Source organism: Catharus ustulatus, chromosome 4 (assembly GCF_009819885.2).
Source record: "Catharus ustulatus isolate bCatUst1 chromosome 4, bCatUst1.pri.v2, whole genome shotgun sequence".
NCBI classification, from domain to species: domain Eukaryota; kingdom Metazoa; phylum Chordata; class Aves; order Passeriformes; family Turdidae; genus Catharus; species Catharus ustulatus.
The window spans coordinates 60,366,691-60,381,615 of NC_046224.1; the positions used below are offsets into that span (position 1 = coordinate 60,366,691).

General features: G+C 42.4%; 1 protein-coding gene across 1 annotated transcript in view; it reads left to right on the plus strand.

The window, feature by feature from the left end:
• Positions 1-14,925, plus strand: part of PARVB (parvin beta) — a 50,606-nt gene that overhangs the window by 19,792 nt on the left and 15,889 nt on the right. The window contains exons 3-6 of the mRNA XM_033058535.2: positions 110-180; positions 7,329-7,431; positions 10,791-10,931; positions 11,268-11,383. Coding sequence (XP_032914426.1) covers positions 110-180; positions 7,329-7,431; positions 10,791-10,931; positions 11,268-11,383 — 431 coding nt within the window. The remainder of the gene's footprint in view (positions 1-109; positions 181-7,328; positions 7,432-10,790; positions 10,932-11,267; positions 11,384-14,925) is intronic.

Consider the following 14,925-nt stretch of genomic DNA (forward strand, 5'->3'; position numbering starts at 1 on the left):
GGAAGGGCCATGTCTGTCAGCTGACAAGCCCCTTGGTGCTGAGGAGTGGTTGCAGTTTCAGCTGTGCACATTTGAGGGGGATCTCACTAAGGCTTCCCTTCTTGCACAGAGGAGAACGAGGAGCGCACCATGATCGATCCCAACTCAAAAGAAGACCCCAAGTTCAAGGAACTGATCAAGGTAGGAAATCAATGTTTTGCCCTTCTTCAAACCTTTAGCTAGTGAGCTGGAGTAATTTGCAAGCTGGTCACTCCAGAACACAGTTGAGGAATGGCAGCTTGTTACTGGAGTGGGAACTGAGATGAAGGTCAAGAACAAGGTAAGGCTAAAAGCAGCAGTGAGAGGGACAAGGAGAGGCTGAATGTCAGGGTGCTCATGGACTAAAGCTCCATTGTCCATTTCTGTCCTTGTGATTATCACAGCAAGGATCAGTGCTTGGCTTGAGTCTGTCTGCAGTCCCTACACATAAAATGTAAGTACCTTCAGTTTGTGAAAGCTGGGAAGGAGCTTTGCAGAGCAGTAGTGAGGTTTCAGGAGAAGAAAGAGCAGGACTGAAATGCTGGAGGATAAGGAGGGGACCTCTTGTGTCATGGAAAAGTTGTAACTGAGATTCTTTTTGCCCTTATTCTGCCCTCAGTTACCTGTGTGCTGGTTCAGGGTGGTTCTGGGTCTGTCTCTTCACTGGGCACACTTGCCCAAGGTGTTGAAACATCAGATGTGCTGATGTTTAAAGAGACTTCCTGACTCAGCAGCGCCCATAGTTTCTGCCTGGCATGGCAGAGGACTTGCTCTTGAAGGATTTGTGTTTAGGAGAACCTTTTCTATGCAGAAAGTTGTTGGGGTAACCTAGTGCAAGCTTGGGCATGAAAAGAAGGGATGGCGAGCCTGAACAAATGTGATCCCTTTCAAAAAGGTGTTTGTGCTGTGTTACACTCCCCACTACACTTGCTCTTCGTTGCTTTAAAATAATTGTAAAAATAATTTTTGTTGGAAAATATATACAGTTATAGCTGTACACTTTGGATAGTGTACACCATCTCCTGAGAGGGGGCTGAGCTTGGGCACATTCCCTGCTGCAAACCTGATGCACCCTGGCTGCTTCCCCAAAGTAAACTGCTTCAGCAAATGCCTCAGCAAACTGCTCACCTGGTACCTCTCTAAAACAAGCCCAGTGATCTATTATTACCACTGCAATAACATGTTTAGCATCACAAAACCACATCAGACTGAGATTAGCAAGGAGCTGTGCTCAAATTTCTGTTACTCTAATTCACCAGGAGTACATTGTGGTTTTAAATTAAGTGACTGCACATTCTTTCTTTGTTGATACCTAAATCCATTAATTCCCTCAAAGGTGCAGTGGTCCTGCATCACCCTCTCAGAATGTAATGTGGTTTCTGTGCTAGCGGAGCAGTGATATGATCAGTTGAACAAGAGTCATTGCAGTGGAGGAACCAGATGTACTCTGTGATTCAGGAGACTCGATATGGAGCCTGCAATTGCTTTTAAATTGTGAGTTTTCCTGCTGAGTTTAATAAAAGTTTCTGAGTCTCCCCCAGATGCTGCAGTCCAGCAAGGTTATATTTTTCAGATTAAAAACCTGAAAACCTCCAGGAGGAATGAAAACCAGGTGCAGAACAGTGCTTGAGGACGTTTGAGCGCATGGCAGAATGCAGTTCAGGGTCACTAGGCCAGTTCACACTTGCACAAGCAGAGAGCTTCCCATGGAATAGGATCCCCTAGAGCAGGGAGCAGCATGGAACTGGAGATGGTTTCCTTGGGATCATCCTCGAAGGAGAGATGTGTTCTGCAGAGAGCCTGTGTAATTTGGGTAATTGCTAATGACTTGCATAGCTCTCAGCAGTTGGAGTTTTTGCAGAGATGCAGCAGCGTGTGAATTCACGCTGTGTTGGTGTGAATCTGTAAGCCAGGGAGAGGTTTGAATTGTGCTGGCAAAACTCACTTGATGCTACAGAGTTTGGATAATGAAAAAAAAAAAAAAGGAGAGAGTAATTTATTCCTCGTTTTCTGTTCTTTGGTGGTTAATGGCATTTTCCAAAGCCCCAGTGCTGGATGAGAATCGCTGTGCTTTAGAAACCCAGCCAGCAGAAAAGTGTCTGCCCCGAAGAGCCTGAAAGGAAAGCTCTCCATGGACTAGTGAGGAGTGGGAACTTGAATAGATGGAGGTTTTTATAGCTCCAAGTGGCTCCTTCTCTCCCCTCAGAGAGGAATGTGCCGTTTCAAAGCTGGCAGTGGGACTCAGTTTCGTTGGGGCCAGCCCAGCTCTCTTTCAGTAACCAGCCAAGGGTTTGCCATCACTGATGCTGAGTGTTTCTGTCCTGCCAGCCACATGCAGTGGGGTAAATGGATCTCAGTGCAAAGAAGCAGCAGAGATATCTGCTGCTGACACTGCTTTAGTACCTCTTTGTCTCCACCAAATGTTGGTTTAATTTCTGCTAACCTCACGCCATAGGAATTATGTGCATTGCGGATTGGGCATTTGGAAGTGATTTTGACAGAGCCTTTGTAACTCTAGAGGGACAGACTGTACAGCATTGTGGTAATACACAGACCAGCAGATGGAAAACACAACAAAAAGCCTCATTCCTCTCTCTTAGTAAAGCAAACATACAGAGAATCTCCTTGCTGGAGGCTGCTTACTTGGGGATGTGAAAATTCCTGCTTTAAGTCTTCTTGCACGTATGAAAAGCATTATGCCTGGAAGTGTTGTTTGTTATCACCATGGACAGTTTCCTAAAAATAGTCACAAATTGTCAGTATGAAGTGTTCAGCAAAATTCCCTCTCTGACCAGCAGCTTTTCTAAACTCACTTCATTTGCCCTGTGTGTAATGAAAATTTGGTACATGGCTGAACAGACCTAAAGCTGAAAATTCAGATCAGGGAAAGAGAGATGAGTTACTGGTTTTATTTATATGTGTGTATAAATATTGTATTCACAAAATGCCTTATTTCTAGTGTTTGAAATATGTGAGCTTCTTTTACTTCTTGTCCAATATTTGCTAATCTTCTGTGTTTCAGCAGGAAAAATATGAAAATGAGCTTCTGCTAATTAAATGCAAAATTTTAGAACATCAGCTTGCAAGGATTGGGTCCTATCTGGAAGTGCCCTGACCACTGGCAGCAAACCACAGTTGTAAACTGGTTTTCCTCCCTGCAAAGTTTTCTGTAAGGTTGGCTTATAACTACAACAACTTCCAGCCTCTAAAAAACTCATCTAAACTTTATACAGATCCAAACACTGCTGCTCTAGACACTGCCTGAAAAGAGTAAACATTCTCATTGTAGTAAAACATTCACTGTCCTGGGAGATACCAACTTTTCCCATGTCTGGTTTTATGGCTTTTTTTTGGATTTACTGAGGTGAAAAGAAAACCAAAATGAAGCCACTGTCCTTTGACATGTGGTTTGTGACATGTGAGCAGATGAAACCAAGATGAAACCCTAAAAGCTCTGTGATCTGCTTGTGACAACGAGAAGCCTCCCCCTTGGTTGTCAGTGCTTTGTGCTTAGCCACGAGACCTGAATATGAATTTTTGCTGTTCATTCTCCTGCTCAGCCCTGAAGCCTGTTTCATACCTTTGATCTCTGCTTCCTGATTCTGCCAGAAGCTGAGGGGAAGTGGGTCACTGAAGCCAGGCTTTTCTTTCTGTGCGCTTTTTGGTGGCTGGGCTTCCTGTTTTCCCACTGTGCCAGATGTGTTCATGTATTTTGTGTTGTTTTGCGATTTTTCCACTACTGTACAGAGGTGGCTGTGGGGTCCTTATGCCCTTGAACTCTGAATTTTTGCAGCTACCAGTGCACGTGTCTGAGCATTTGGCCCAGTCTGAAAGTGCTTTAGATGAGTGCAGATATGCATGAAACATCAGGCATGGTTGTGAGGACATAAGAATATTGTATTAAATTTTTGAAACCACACCACTAGCCCCAAATGTTATAGAAGGCTATAAAAAAGCAGCTTTTATGAGCCCAAAATGTAATATTGAGCTGCAGCTGTATGAAGCACAGGCACACAGGAAGGAGGGAATGGGTAGAGGAGTGTGAAAACAGACAAATCAAGGTTAAGCATCATTTTATGAATAGGAAAAGCTCTTGTCTGCTTCCCACCCAGCAAAACGTGCCTGTGTCAGGCTGTTAAAATGTTGAGACTTTCAGGTTATTGAGTATTTCCTGCTTCTGCATTTTTAGGAGTGAGAAATCACAAAGAACTGGAGAGAGCTGACTTTGCATGAGCAGAGTCGGAAACTTTCTGCATGTTCATCATTTCTATGAGCAATGTGGTGTTTTCTCTGTAAAAGTTAAAAAAAAAAAAATCACTGTTGAATTTTTTTCCCAATATTCTATTTAAGACAATCAAGAAATCAAAAAAGGCTTGGGATTTTTTCATTACATTAGTTTCCAGTCCTCAATAGCTGTTGAAAAAAACCAGCTTTTTTTTTTCCTTTGCAAATTCATTTTTCCTAGTGGAGTTTGAGTTGTAGTCTGAAGAGATGTTAGAATGTTCTTTGGGATATTTTTCTTTGATTTGGGTACTAAACGATTAAAATAATTGTGGCTAGACCTGTTTAATTTGTGTCTTTTTTGTAGTTATTTTACTTAAAGTTTTTCAGTGCTAAATTTTTGTGAAGCATTTAATTAGCACATAGTGTAAGTGTTTTCCTATACTGAGATTCCTGTGTATCTGCACTCTTGGAAATGGGATGTTGGATCTTACATTTTATTCTTTTATTTTTAATTTCTTGGCATTTTCTAGATTCTGACTTCAATACCATTCAGCACAGGACAAACAAAATAAAATGTTTATAAATGGCTTCAAATAGTTAGCATCCTGGGTCTTCCTTTAAGAAAGATTTTGAGGACTTTTTTGAAATCCAACCTCTTCTTATAGGGACTGTAATAAGATCTGATGATTAAATATCTTCTGCTGAACTTCAGATAATTTTTGAAAGTCTGTTCTGTAAATCTCACAGAAGACCTAAACCTTTTATGATTTTGGTTTCTTCAGCTGTTTTTTATGGATATCTATGTGTTTCATGCTTGTATAATTATGGAATTAGGCAGTCACCTTTGAAAATCTCTTTCTGGATGATGTCTTGTTATCTAGGACTGATTTTTCTGTTAGAGGAGAAAGATAGTACTGTGCTTCTCATTGGCTTCCAGCTGTGGAAATCCTTTGCTGTCTTGTCACAGGGAGCAGTGGGGTGGTGATGTGCTGCTGCAGAGCTCACCCTTGTGTGTCCAATTGTCCTCAACCTCCTCCCCTCTTCTTGTGCTTGTGTGAGAGAAGAGCACTTCTGGCACAAGTTACTGATATTGAATAATGAATAAGTTATCAGAAAACATTTATTTTCAAAGGCAGGTCTTTGGGAGAGTGTCCTAGTTTGGAGGACAGGTGTCTGCTAAGAAAGGCAGGAGCTTCTCTTTGAAATGGAGAATGTAAACCCCTTCCCTCCAAATTATTATAATTTTGAAATCAAGGGGCTTTCAGGGAAAGATATGGGAATTAGGAATAACAGTTCTTTTCTAGGGAAATTAAAATAGAAATACAGTACTACAAAGAAACAAACTCCAAACCCTGACACAGTCAGAGTACAACCTGACACCCGTCAGGCAGGGTGTTGGTAGCAGTCCCATTAAATGTTGGCTGCATCCTCCTACAGTGACAGATGTGGCTCAGTTGGAGCAGTGCTCCTGTACAAGGTGCAGTTTCCCTCCGGAGGTCCAGTGGTGATGTGGAGAAATCCTGTTTTCCTCTGGAGTCCAGTGGAGAAAGGGGCTCCCTTAGTGTCCCAAAACCTCTGTTTTTATCTTGGTAAGAAATGTTGGGCTCTTCCCCCTGGCTGGAGCAACTTCCAATGGGATGCAGTAATTTTATCAGTCCCACAGTGGGACTCAATGGCCATTAGCAGAAAATGACTGGCTGGAGGAAGGATGGGTTGTGAAAAGATAAAGAACAATGCCCTGCCTGGTTTCAATGGATGGCCCATTAGCAGAATATCTGCCACAGAGATAAGGATTACTGCCCCCACCCTCAACAGATGGTGATAGAACAGATACCTTTTATCACACCCTGTATTGTAACCCAAGACAAAGAGTCATTTTTATTAGTGAGGTTTTAATCCCTCTGGATGGCTTAGAGGGCAAAGGTGATTTATACAGGTGAGCATTGATCCTTGCTTTCCATGGATTGAGCACTTGCCAAATCACGCAGCTAAAACCTGCCACTTATATCCTGTCCCCATCTTTAGAGCTGACTTGCAGCCCTGTGTGTTTCCAGCATGCTTTGGGAGTACTAAAGATATGGATTAGAGGCACATGAAACATTAGTATTTCATGTTAGGGTTGTCAACTTTTTCATGGTCACTAAGCCTAGCCAGATTATTTGAAGTTTTCAGGTTGAATGAGCATCAGTAGTCAGGCTGAATGTCCTCATGACCAACATATTGAAATGCTCCTGTTCCCTAGGATTCCCAAGGTGGGGGTTTTCCACTGCAAGCCTGCATATATTTTGTTTATTTGCTTTTGTTCCACAATCTCAAGTATATTAAGACCCCTGAACTTTCTCAGCCCTCACAACTGCCAATAAGAGGCAGAAATATGGGGACTAATCAGAAAGTGAATTTAAAGAATCCACAACTTTATATGATGCAAATTAAAGATTACAGAATCTTTAAATGAAGTTTATTGTTTTTAGGTGGCTCTGGTTAATGGATTTTTTCTCTTATAGAACCAAGGAAGTACCAGGAGTTAACATTGTGTCTCTTCCCACAGAACTCTGTTATTTTTGTGAAAATAATTTAAATTTCCAAGTTATAAATTGGAGGTGAATGCTACTACCAGCTTCAAACAGTCAAAGCTTGTTTTCCTGTGACTGTTCAGAAATAATTATCTTTGGCACCTGGAAAACTCAACTCAGTTCCTTTTCTTTTAAAAGATTTTTCATGCTCATTCCTGTTTTACAGGTGACTGAATGATTTTTGTAGTTATGGTAATCAGCATGCGGAAACTGTTGAAACTGTAAAATGATTATCAGACCATTTGACCAAGATTTTAACCTGGAGTTTTTTATTCTGCAGTAATTGAGGATTAAATGCCTTGTCCTGTTGTCAAGACCTGAATTAAAAGCAACAGGGGACAATGAGTTGCTTTTATGCCATTTTTGTTTTTAATTCGGGTCTTAACTCTGCAAATTGGAAATACATAAATATGCTTGCAGTTGACCTGTTTTATAGTCCTGATTACTGCCTTGAATGAAAGGAACATATTTCAGTTGGCTTTAGACATTTGCCTCCTTTTCCTGTGCTTGCAGGTTCTGATTGACTGGATTAACGATGTGCTGGTGGAGGAGAGAATCATTGTCAAACAGCTGGAGGAGGACCTCTATGATGGGCAGGTGCTGCAAAAGCTGCTGGGTGAGTCCACACCCCACACAAGGTGACCCCAAAGATTGGGAGAGCCCAAAATTGACCCCTTCCAAAGCTGCAGACTGTGCAGTGACTCAGATCTCAGGGAGGTGGCTGATTTCACTGGAAGCTGCTTCAGCTGTCTGCTGAGAGGGGAGGAAACCCAGATGATTCCTGGATATCTGTTCCATGGACTGTGATCCAGACAGCTGAAATGTGGGGTAGGAAAGGAGTGGAGAGGTTTGTGTTTCTGGTGCAAAGCAGGAGCCATGCATGCCAAAATTTTATCAGTGCAGTTTGCTTTTGAAAGCTTTTGGGCTGGGAGCTGTTTTGAAGTCCTGGTAGTATTACTTTTGGGGGGAAGAAGAGAATGCATGGCAGCAGGCATGTGTTAAAAATGTGCCCTTCTGTTTGAGTGACACGTGAGGGGATACACTGGTTGAGAATTTGGGATTTACAGCATCTCTGCAATGTGTGTGTTGATGCAGAGAGCACAGTGGAGAAGACTCAGGATAATGCAGTGATTTATGGGGATTCTTTTAGGAAACAAAGAGATTTGAGACTTCCAGTACTGTGTAAATTCACCCTTTTTCTTAGCCAGGCTGCTCTCAGCTCACTTCTGATGTGTTTTCAAGAGTGGGCTGGGCTGTGGGGTGTGTGTGTGTGTCACAATGGGGCAGGGGGACCTGGTGCTGCTGGTTCCACTGCTTGCTGGATTTTCTGCACAGACCCATTAAATGTGTTTTGATGACCATCCACAAACTTTTAAAGTTAATGACAATTAGCTTTGTGTGCAGTTGAAACCCCTCAAAAATAATAACTTGAGGAATGAAACAAGTGCTTTTAGCACTTCTGGGTTAGCATGCTGCCAGAAGCCTCCAAATGTGGTACAGATCAGCACTGTACAGGAAATTTTAACTGGGGAATATTTGCTGGAATCCAGTTGTTATTCATAACTCTGTTTCTGAAGCTGGCAGTGGGTTTCACTGTAGCTGTCTCAGGTGTCACTGCTTCCTCACACTCCCTGTGGAGCCATGGCTCAAGCCTGCAGACATCTGGAAGGTGCTTAGTTATACCTAAATATGTGTGTAAGAAAGGCACTGAGGGGCTGGAGCGTGTCCAGGGAAGGGAACGGAGCTGGGCAAGGGGCTGGAGCAGCAGGAGGGGCTGAGGGAGCTGGGAAAGGGGCTCAGCCTGGAGAAAAGGAGGCTCAGGGGGAACCTTCTGGCTCTGCACAACTCCCTGCCAGGAGGGGACAGCTGGGGGGGTCGGGCTCTGCTCCCAGGGAACAGGGACAGGATGAGAGCAAACAGCCTCCAGCTGTACCAGGGGAGGGTCAGGTTGGATATTGGGAAAATTTTTGCACTGTAAGGGTGGTTAGAACTTGGTACAGGCTACCCAGGATGCTGTTGGAGTCACCATCCCTGGAGAAGTTCAGGAATCCTGCAGATCTTGCACTTGGGGATGTGGTTTAGTGCTGGGTTAGTGCTGGGACTCAGTGATCTGTGGTTCTCTGTACATCAGTCAAACTTAGCATATCTTACAGGAGGAAAGATGAACCTGGACAACTTCCAGCCTGAGAACTGCACCAGCTTTTACTCATTTCCTTTGTTTTGTGCCCCTGACTGGAGAGCAGATGCATCTCTCCTGACCTGGAGCTGCCACAGCTCAGCTCAGCCTTGTGCTGCTCTTCAGTAGTGTCTCTGTTTCTTCCTTCAGCTTCCTTCACCTTTCAGGAAAAACTCACAAGGTGTGGTCATTAAACTTCAAGTAGAATTTAACCGTTCCTTGTGAGTGAGAGGTGATTTGTCTTGATAGCCAGGCCCCCCCCAAAAAGGGTGAAAGACAACAGCTTGTCACTGGGCTTATGCTGAAGTGGTTTGAAATAAGATATTAGTAAATGACTGATGGATGTGGAACTTCTTGTTTAAGTAATTTTACCAAGGTGCAAGCAGTGCCACTCAGAGAAGCTGGAATTGCCTGGTACACGTGATGTTGGTGTGAAAGGAAATAAATTTGTTTGCTGACTGACAGCTAACCTGGGAACCCTAACATATGACTGAAAAATTACTTTGCTTCTTTTGATAATCTTGATAAAATAATATTGATAAAAAGTCCCTACTTTAGATAGTTAGAAACAGTCAAGATGTTCAAAGTATTTGTTAGTTGATAATCTGTAAGTCTTTTCTCTGTGGGTTACTAGAGCACGTCTGTATTGCTGCTATTAAAAAAAAGAAAAACTTCAGCTAGATAAAACATCCAGAAGAAGCCTACTCTTGCACTGAGAGCAGAAATATATCCATTGTTGGAATAAGAGGAATTTTTACATCTCTGAAACATTTCTGAAGGAGTCTTCAGATTCTTCAGGATGTCATTTTGTGAAAACAGTTTTTGGTGAAGCATGTTTTTTATTTCAGAGAGTGGAATAGAATATAATTGGAATGTGGCCACCCAGCCCTGACCTCCTGGGCAGATCAGCACAGTGAGTTTGGCCACATTTTTCATGGATGTGGAGAGAGCAGAGATCAGCTGTTCCCATTGCTCTGATGGCTGGAGGACTCTGCCCACCTTTACCTCCCTACTTTTTCTTTTTTTAGAGAATTTTTGCTCCTGTCTCTTTTGCAAGGGCCACAACACAGAGGAAGAGAAGAATGAGTTGTCTATGACTTTGGCCATAAATAATTGTTCTACTAAACAGAACTGAAATTTTAGTAATGGAATTTTACACGTTTTCCCGCATTATTCCATTTTGGAAATAATCAATTACGATGTGACAATGTCAACAAGATGACAAGATTGTACCAACTCACTGTTTAAATTAGTTCCACTGAACTAATCCTGAGTCAATGTGTCTTGGGAGTTTGAAGATGCAAAATGTGCTTTAGCTTAAATTCATACTTTCAGCTAACCTGAAATAAAGCTTATCAAGCTGAAGTAAATATTCACACAAAAGACTTCCCACTTACTCTCCTAAACTAACTTTAAAAAAGTCCTTTACACCTGTGCAGGTTCCTTGTTCAGTGAAGGCTGTGTTGTGCCAAATGTTTTTCTACAGTGAAAAAAATGTGGAGGCATAATTAATATTGCTGCTAGCTTGATGTCTAGCTGAAAGTTGTTTCATATTTTGACACCTGATTGATGAGCATGTTCAGCCAGACTTTACCAGTTTTGTCACATTTTTATTGGAACTGACGCACTTTGTTGAAAGTTTTACTTCCAGCTGTTTTACCTTCCAAGGAAAAGAATTCTCTTAGAAAAGTTCCAGTAGACTCCAGTGGTCTGTGCTTGTTATCTCCACACAGTTTAGTCTGGTTTTGTCTGCCTCTTTTTTTTTTTTTTAATTTATTTTGTTTGTTTTTCAAATGCAGAAAAACTGGCTGACCGCAAACTGAACGTGGCAGAGGTGACACAATCTGAAATTGGTCAGAAGCAGAAGTTGCAGACAGTTTTGGAAGCTGTCCATGATTTACTCCGACCCCATGGCTGGACAATCAAGTGGAATGTTGACTGTAAGGACTCTTAATTGTGTTTTCTGTCTCAGCAAATGTGTTATCACTTAGGAAGTCTGCTAAGAGCACTTTTCCTCAGTATTCTCCAGTGCAGTGAAAAGCAAGGTAGTAAGTTGCCTGTAAGACTTGTAAGTTAGGCTTAAAGGAAGGGCTGAATTTAGCCTTTGCTACCTGTGAAGTTACACTGTACACTTGCTAGCTCAGGAAAAAGAGGAAGAAGGATAAAAAGACTGTGTTGACCAAAAGCATTTTTCACTGCCTTTCCCCCTCAGAGCTGTTTGTTTAAATGACCCCTCAGTATCCTTTCATGTGCTTCATTTCCCTTGTTCCCTGCAGCCATCCATGGCAAGAATTTGATTTCCATCCTTCACCTGCTGGTGGCTTTGGCCATGCATTTCCGAGCTCCCATCCGGCTGCCCGAGCACGTGTCTGTGCAGGTGGTGGTTGTAAGGGTGAGTAACCACTCCTGGCACCAGCACAGGGGATTTTGGGCTGCTCCCACCCACTGCCTCCCATCTCCTGTCGTTCAAAAAATGCGTGTCCCAGTTGTTTAGAGAGCCCCATGCCCAGAAATGCATTTTTGGATTGCTTAAATGAGGCCCTAAGAACAGCACATCTTTAGTAATTTGGGGCCACCCTTTGTTATTGCAGTAGCAAGCTCAAAGTATGCAATGGGATTTTGTATGAGGAGGCACTGGGCTTGTAATTTCTGTCACTCCAGTACAGTTCTTCTTTGCCCTGCATTTTTTGCAGAGAAGCCATTGAAACCTAAACAGGAGAGGAATGAGTTGGAGCACATAAAATCTCCCAAGTCTGGAATGCCTGTTAGCAGTGTTGTTTTTCCCCAATGACTTCATGTGCAGACTTAGACATGTTGTTTTCCTTGGCGGGCCTGGCAGACTTTCATCATTTCTTTCACAGCCTTGTGTTTTTGTTAACTTTCCTTAGATATGGAGAAGAGATCTGACCTAAGGAGCCCTGGCTGCTTCCCCCCTGCCCTAGATACTGCTCTAGTTACTCCTTTCTCTGCTTGGTGTCAACCATTTCCTTTCCCTCTGCAAGGACTCTACTTTCAAGCATCTGTGCTGCTCCTTTTTCCTTGCCTTCTATCCCAATGAAAGCTTCCCATGGGAACCCAGTTTTTCTCCCAGCTGCTGAACCCCAGGCAGATGTGTTCCAGCTGGCACTCTGCTCCTGCCCTGCCTGTTTGCTGTGGCACTCACTCTGCCAGTGCCATTTACTGTTCCAGTTGTGAGTTTCCTTTCAAGCATGAAGAAGACAAAATGATCCCACACCCTTTTTTTGAAAACCTGGATCCCCTTATAAGACTCAGGGTGGTCAATTAGATGAGCTTCATTTTGCTTTAGATTTAAGTAATGGTGTTTTCCAGGTTGCCTGCCTGGATGCTCTAGATGTGCAGGATGTGATGTAATGAGAAACTGATGGATGTTCCTGGTCCACAATAAATGTGTGTATTATCTTTAGGAGGTGATTTTGAACTGCTTTAGCTCCTTCAGAACTAAAGTCAGAACTTAAGAACGGTGAGTTAGTTGTAAAGTAACATGAATGTAAATAGGAGACTGATTTATTTTTAAATTCCTTTTGTCTGTCTTGGAAAGATAAGGAGGAATGTGTAAATATAAGCTGATCAGCAGCTCTCACACCCTGATGCTAAAAACCTCCTTCTGCCCAGTACAGTGAAGTGTCTTCTGTGACTGCTAAGGCAAAAAAAAAAAAAAAAAAAAAAAAAATTAGGTGGAGAGGTAAAGCCTCCCTTTCCTTGCCCTTAGTTCAAGCTTCAGAGCCACCTCTACAACAGAGGGAAGGCTGCGGAGAAGATTTTTCACCTCTTTTCCTGTTGTGGGGATACAGAGGAGACACCTTCTGGTTCACCAGAGTCCTTGCATCTTAAGACTAGGATAACAGGATGCCAAAGGCTGGCAAGAAACTAGGCAGGAGAGAGAACACCCGTGTCCCCAAGGGAGTCAGGTATAGTGGGAGTTCAGCCAAATCCTACAGGCTCTGGCTCTTGGATCTAGAGCCTGGAGTCCTGGAGATGGGCATGGCCACAGCTGGCCCTGGCAAGAGGAGGCTTCTCTCAGTCCCCAACCCACTGCTAGGAAAAGCCTGCAACTCTTCAGCTTTGTTTATTCAAATGGAAACAGAGGGGTGGTGTGAAACAGAGCATGTTTGTTCTGGAAAAAGAGCTTTTGTCTTATAGTTTGGTAAACTGAATTTTTGTAGTTCAGCATCCATAATCTAGTCTAAAAATACATGCTGGTTCACTGACACAGATCTCTTTAAATGGAATTTGTTTAGCCTTTGTTATATTAATGACAGACAGAATGGTGATGAGGTGAAGTGTTCCTAATCCAAATAAGAAAGTTACTATTAAGGAGATTATTGCCACTATTATAAATTTTTTTAAGTGATCTCTTGTTACAAATCCCAATGTGAATAGTAATAATAATAATAATATGTGAATAATAATAATGTCCCAATAATGAACAGGGTTCTGTCAAACTAGATCACAGTTAACATAAGGTGTTCACTGAGAGGTGTTCATTTAAATGCCTCTTTTTGCTTGGATACACATTTGAGAGGATAAATAACTAGTTTAAGTGACTTCTGTGCAAGTCTTTCAGAGCTGACCCTGCAGCAAGAAAACCATGCAAGATGCTGTTGGGGTATGTGCAGGAGCACACCCACACTGACATTTTCAAAACTAGCTAAGTCTCGTTTTCATGGGTGGCTTTGGTTATCTTTATCCACTTGTTGAGCTGTCCTCACACTGTGCAGATCCCTGAGGTGCTTCTTCCCCGAAAGGACTGTGCTTACACCATGAAAAGAGAGTTTTAGCAAGCTGCTGCTCAGCCAAGATGTGTGTGTTTCCACAGTCCATCCCAGAGCAATGCAGAGCACCTTATGGACTTGTGTAAGTGCTCTGGGCTCTTTTTTCCTTACTTTCACTGTGCTGATCCATAAAGTGAGATAATGTTATGATAGAACTGTGCTACATGGAAGGTATCTATCCAGATCTTCACAGTTCCATGGTGATTCTGCCCTTCCATTAAATTCTTTTCTTCCTTTAGCCTCTTAGGGTGACAGACTGAGACTTTCTTAATGTGCTGCAATTTTTCTTTAATTGAAAATAATTGATTTAGAGTCTGAGAAATATCTGTAGCTCAATCTGTGTCTGTCAAACAGTGCACTATCCCTTTTTGATCCTGCACTGTTAGTTTGCTCAGAAACCCACAAGCATTTTGGAGATTACTTTTGTTTTACCTTCCTTGGCAGGAAGAGCCTTTAGCTGTGTTTCTGTATTATGTGGAACAGCTACAAGACCAACCCAGCAGAAATCCACTCTGGTTTTTATTATTTCATAATGGTCTCCATGACATAGCCTCTCTCAAGAGCAGAGTTCCTGAAACAGTTACTCGGAAGTAACTTGAAATCCTTTTTGAAATCTGCCTCCAGAATTAGTTTTCTTGCTTTGTGTGAAATAGGAAATTGGGTAACCATGGCAAAGTATGCCCAAGTTATTCAAAGAGAGTCCTGGCAGAGCAAGGGTTTAGGTGGATCTTCTAGTTAAAATCCTGTGAGCAGCTACTCTAAGTGCTGAGTTAAGAGTCTAGGGTGACACATGCTTTAATGCTAGTGTCACTCAACACATGCCTGTCATTCCAACCCTCCTCAGGAAGGGCAGGGATGAGAGAAACTGTTGGTTTTGGTGGTGCTTCCAGTGAGAATTGAAAATACTGGGATTTTCCAGCTGACTCTACTGCCTGCTGTTTGAAATGTAGGCTTGCAGGGTGAAGAAATACCCTAATTCAGGAAAATAAAAAAGTTCTCAGAATTAAGTGTAAAATTCTCCTTAAGGCTCACTGTGTTAGTGATCTTTGCAAGGCTCAGGAATTGTCATCTTTTATGCTTAGCTTGCCTCAGCCTCATTCTTAAAATTGCATTCTTAAAATCCCACCTTGGTGCTGCTGGG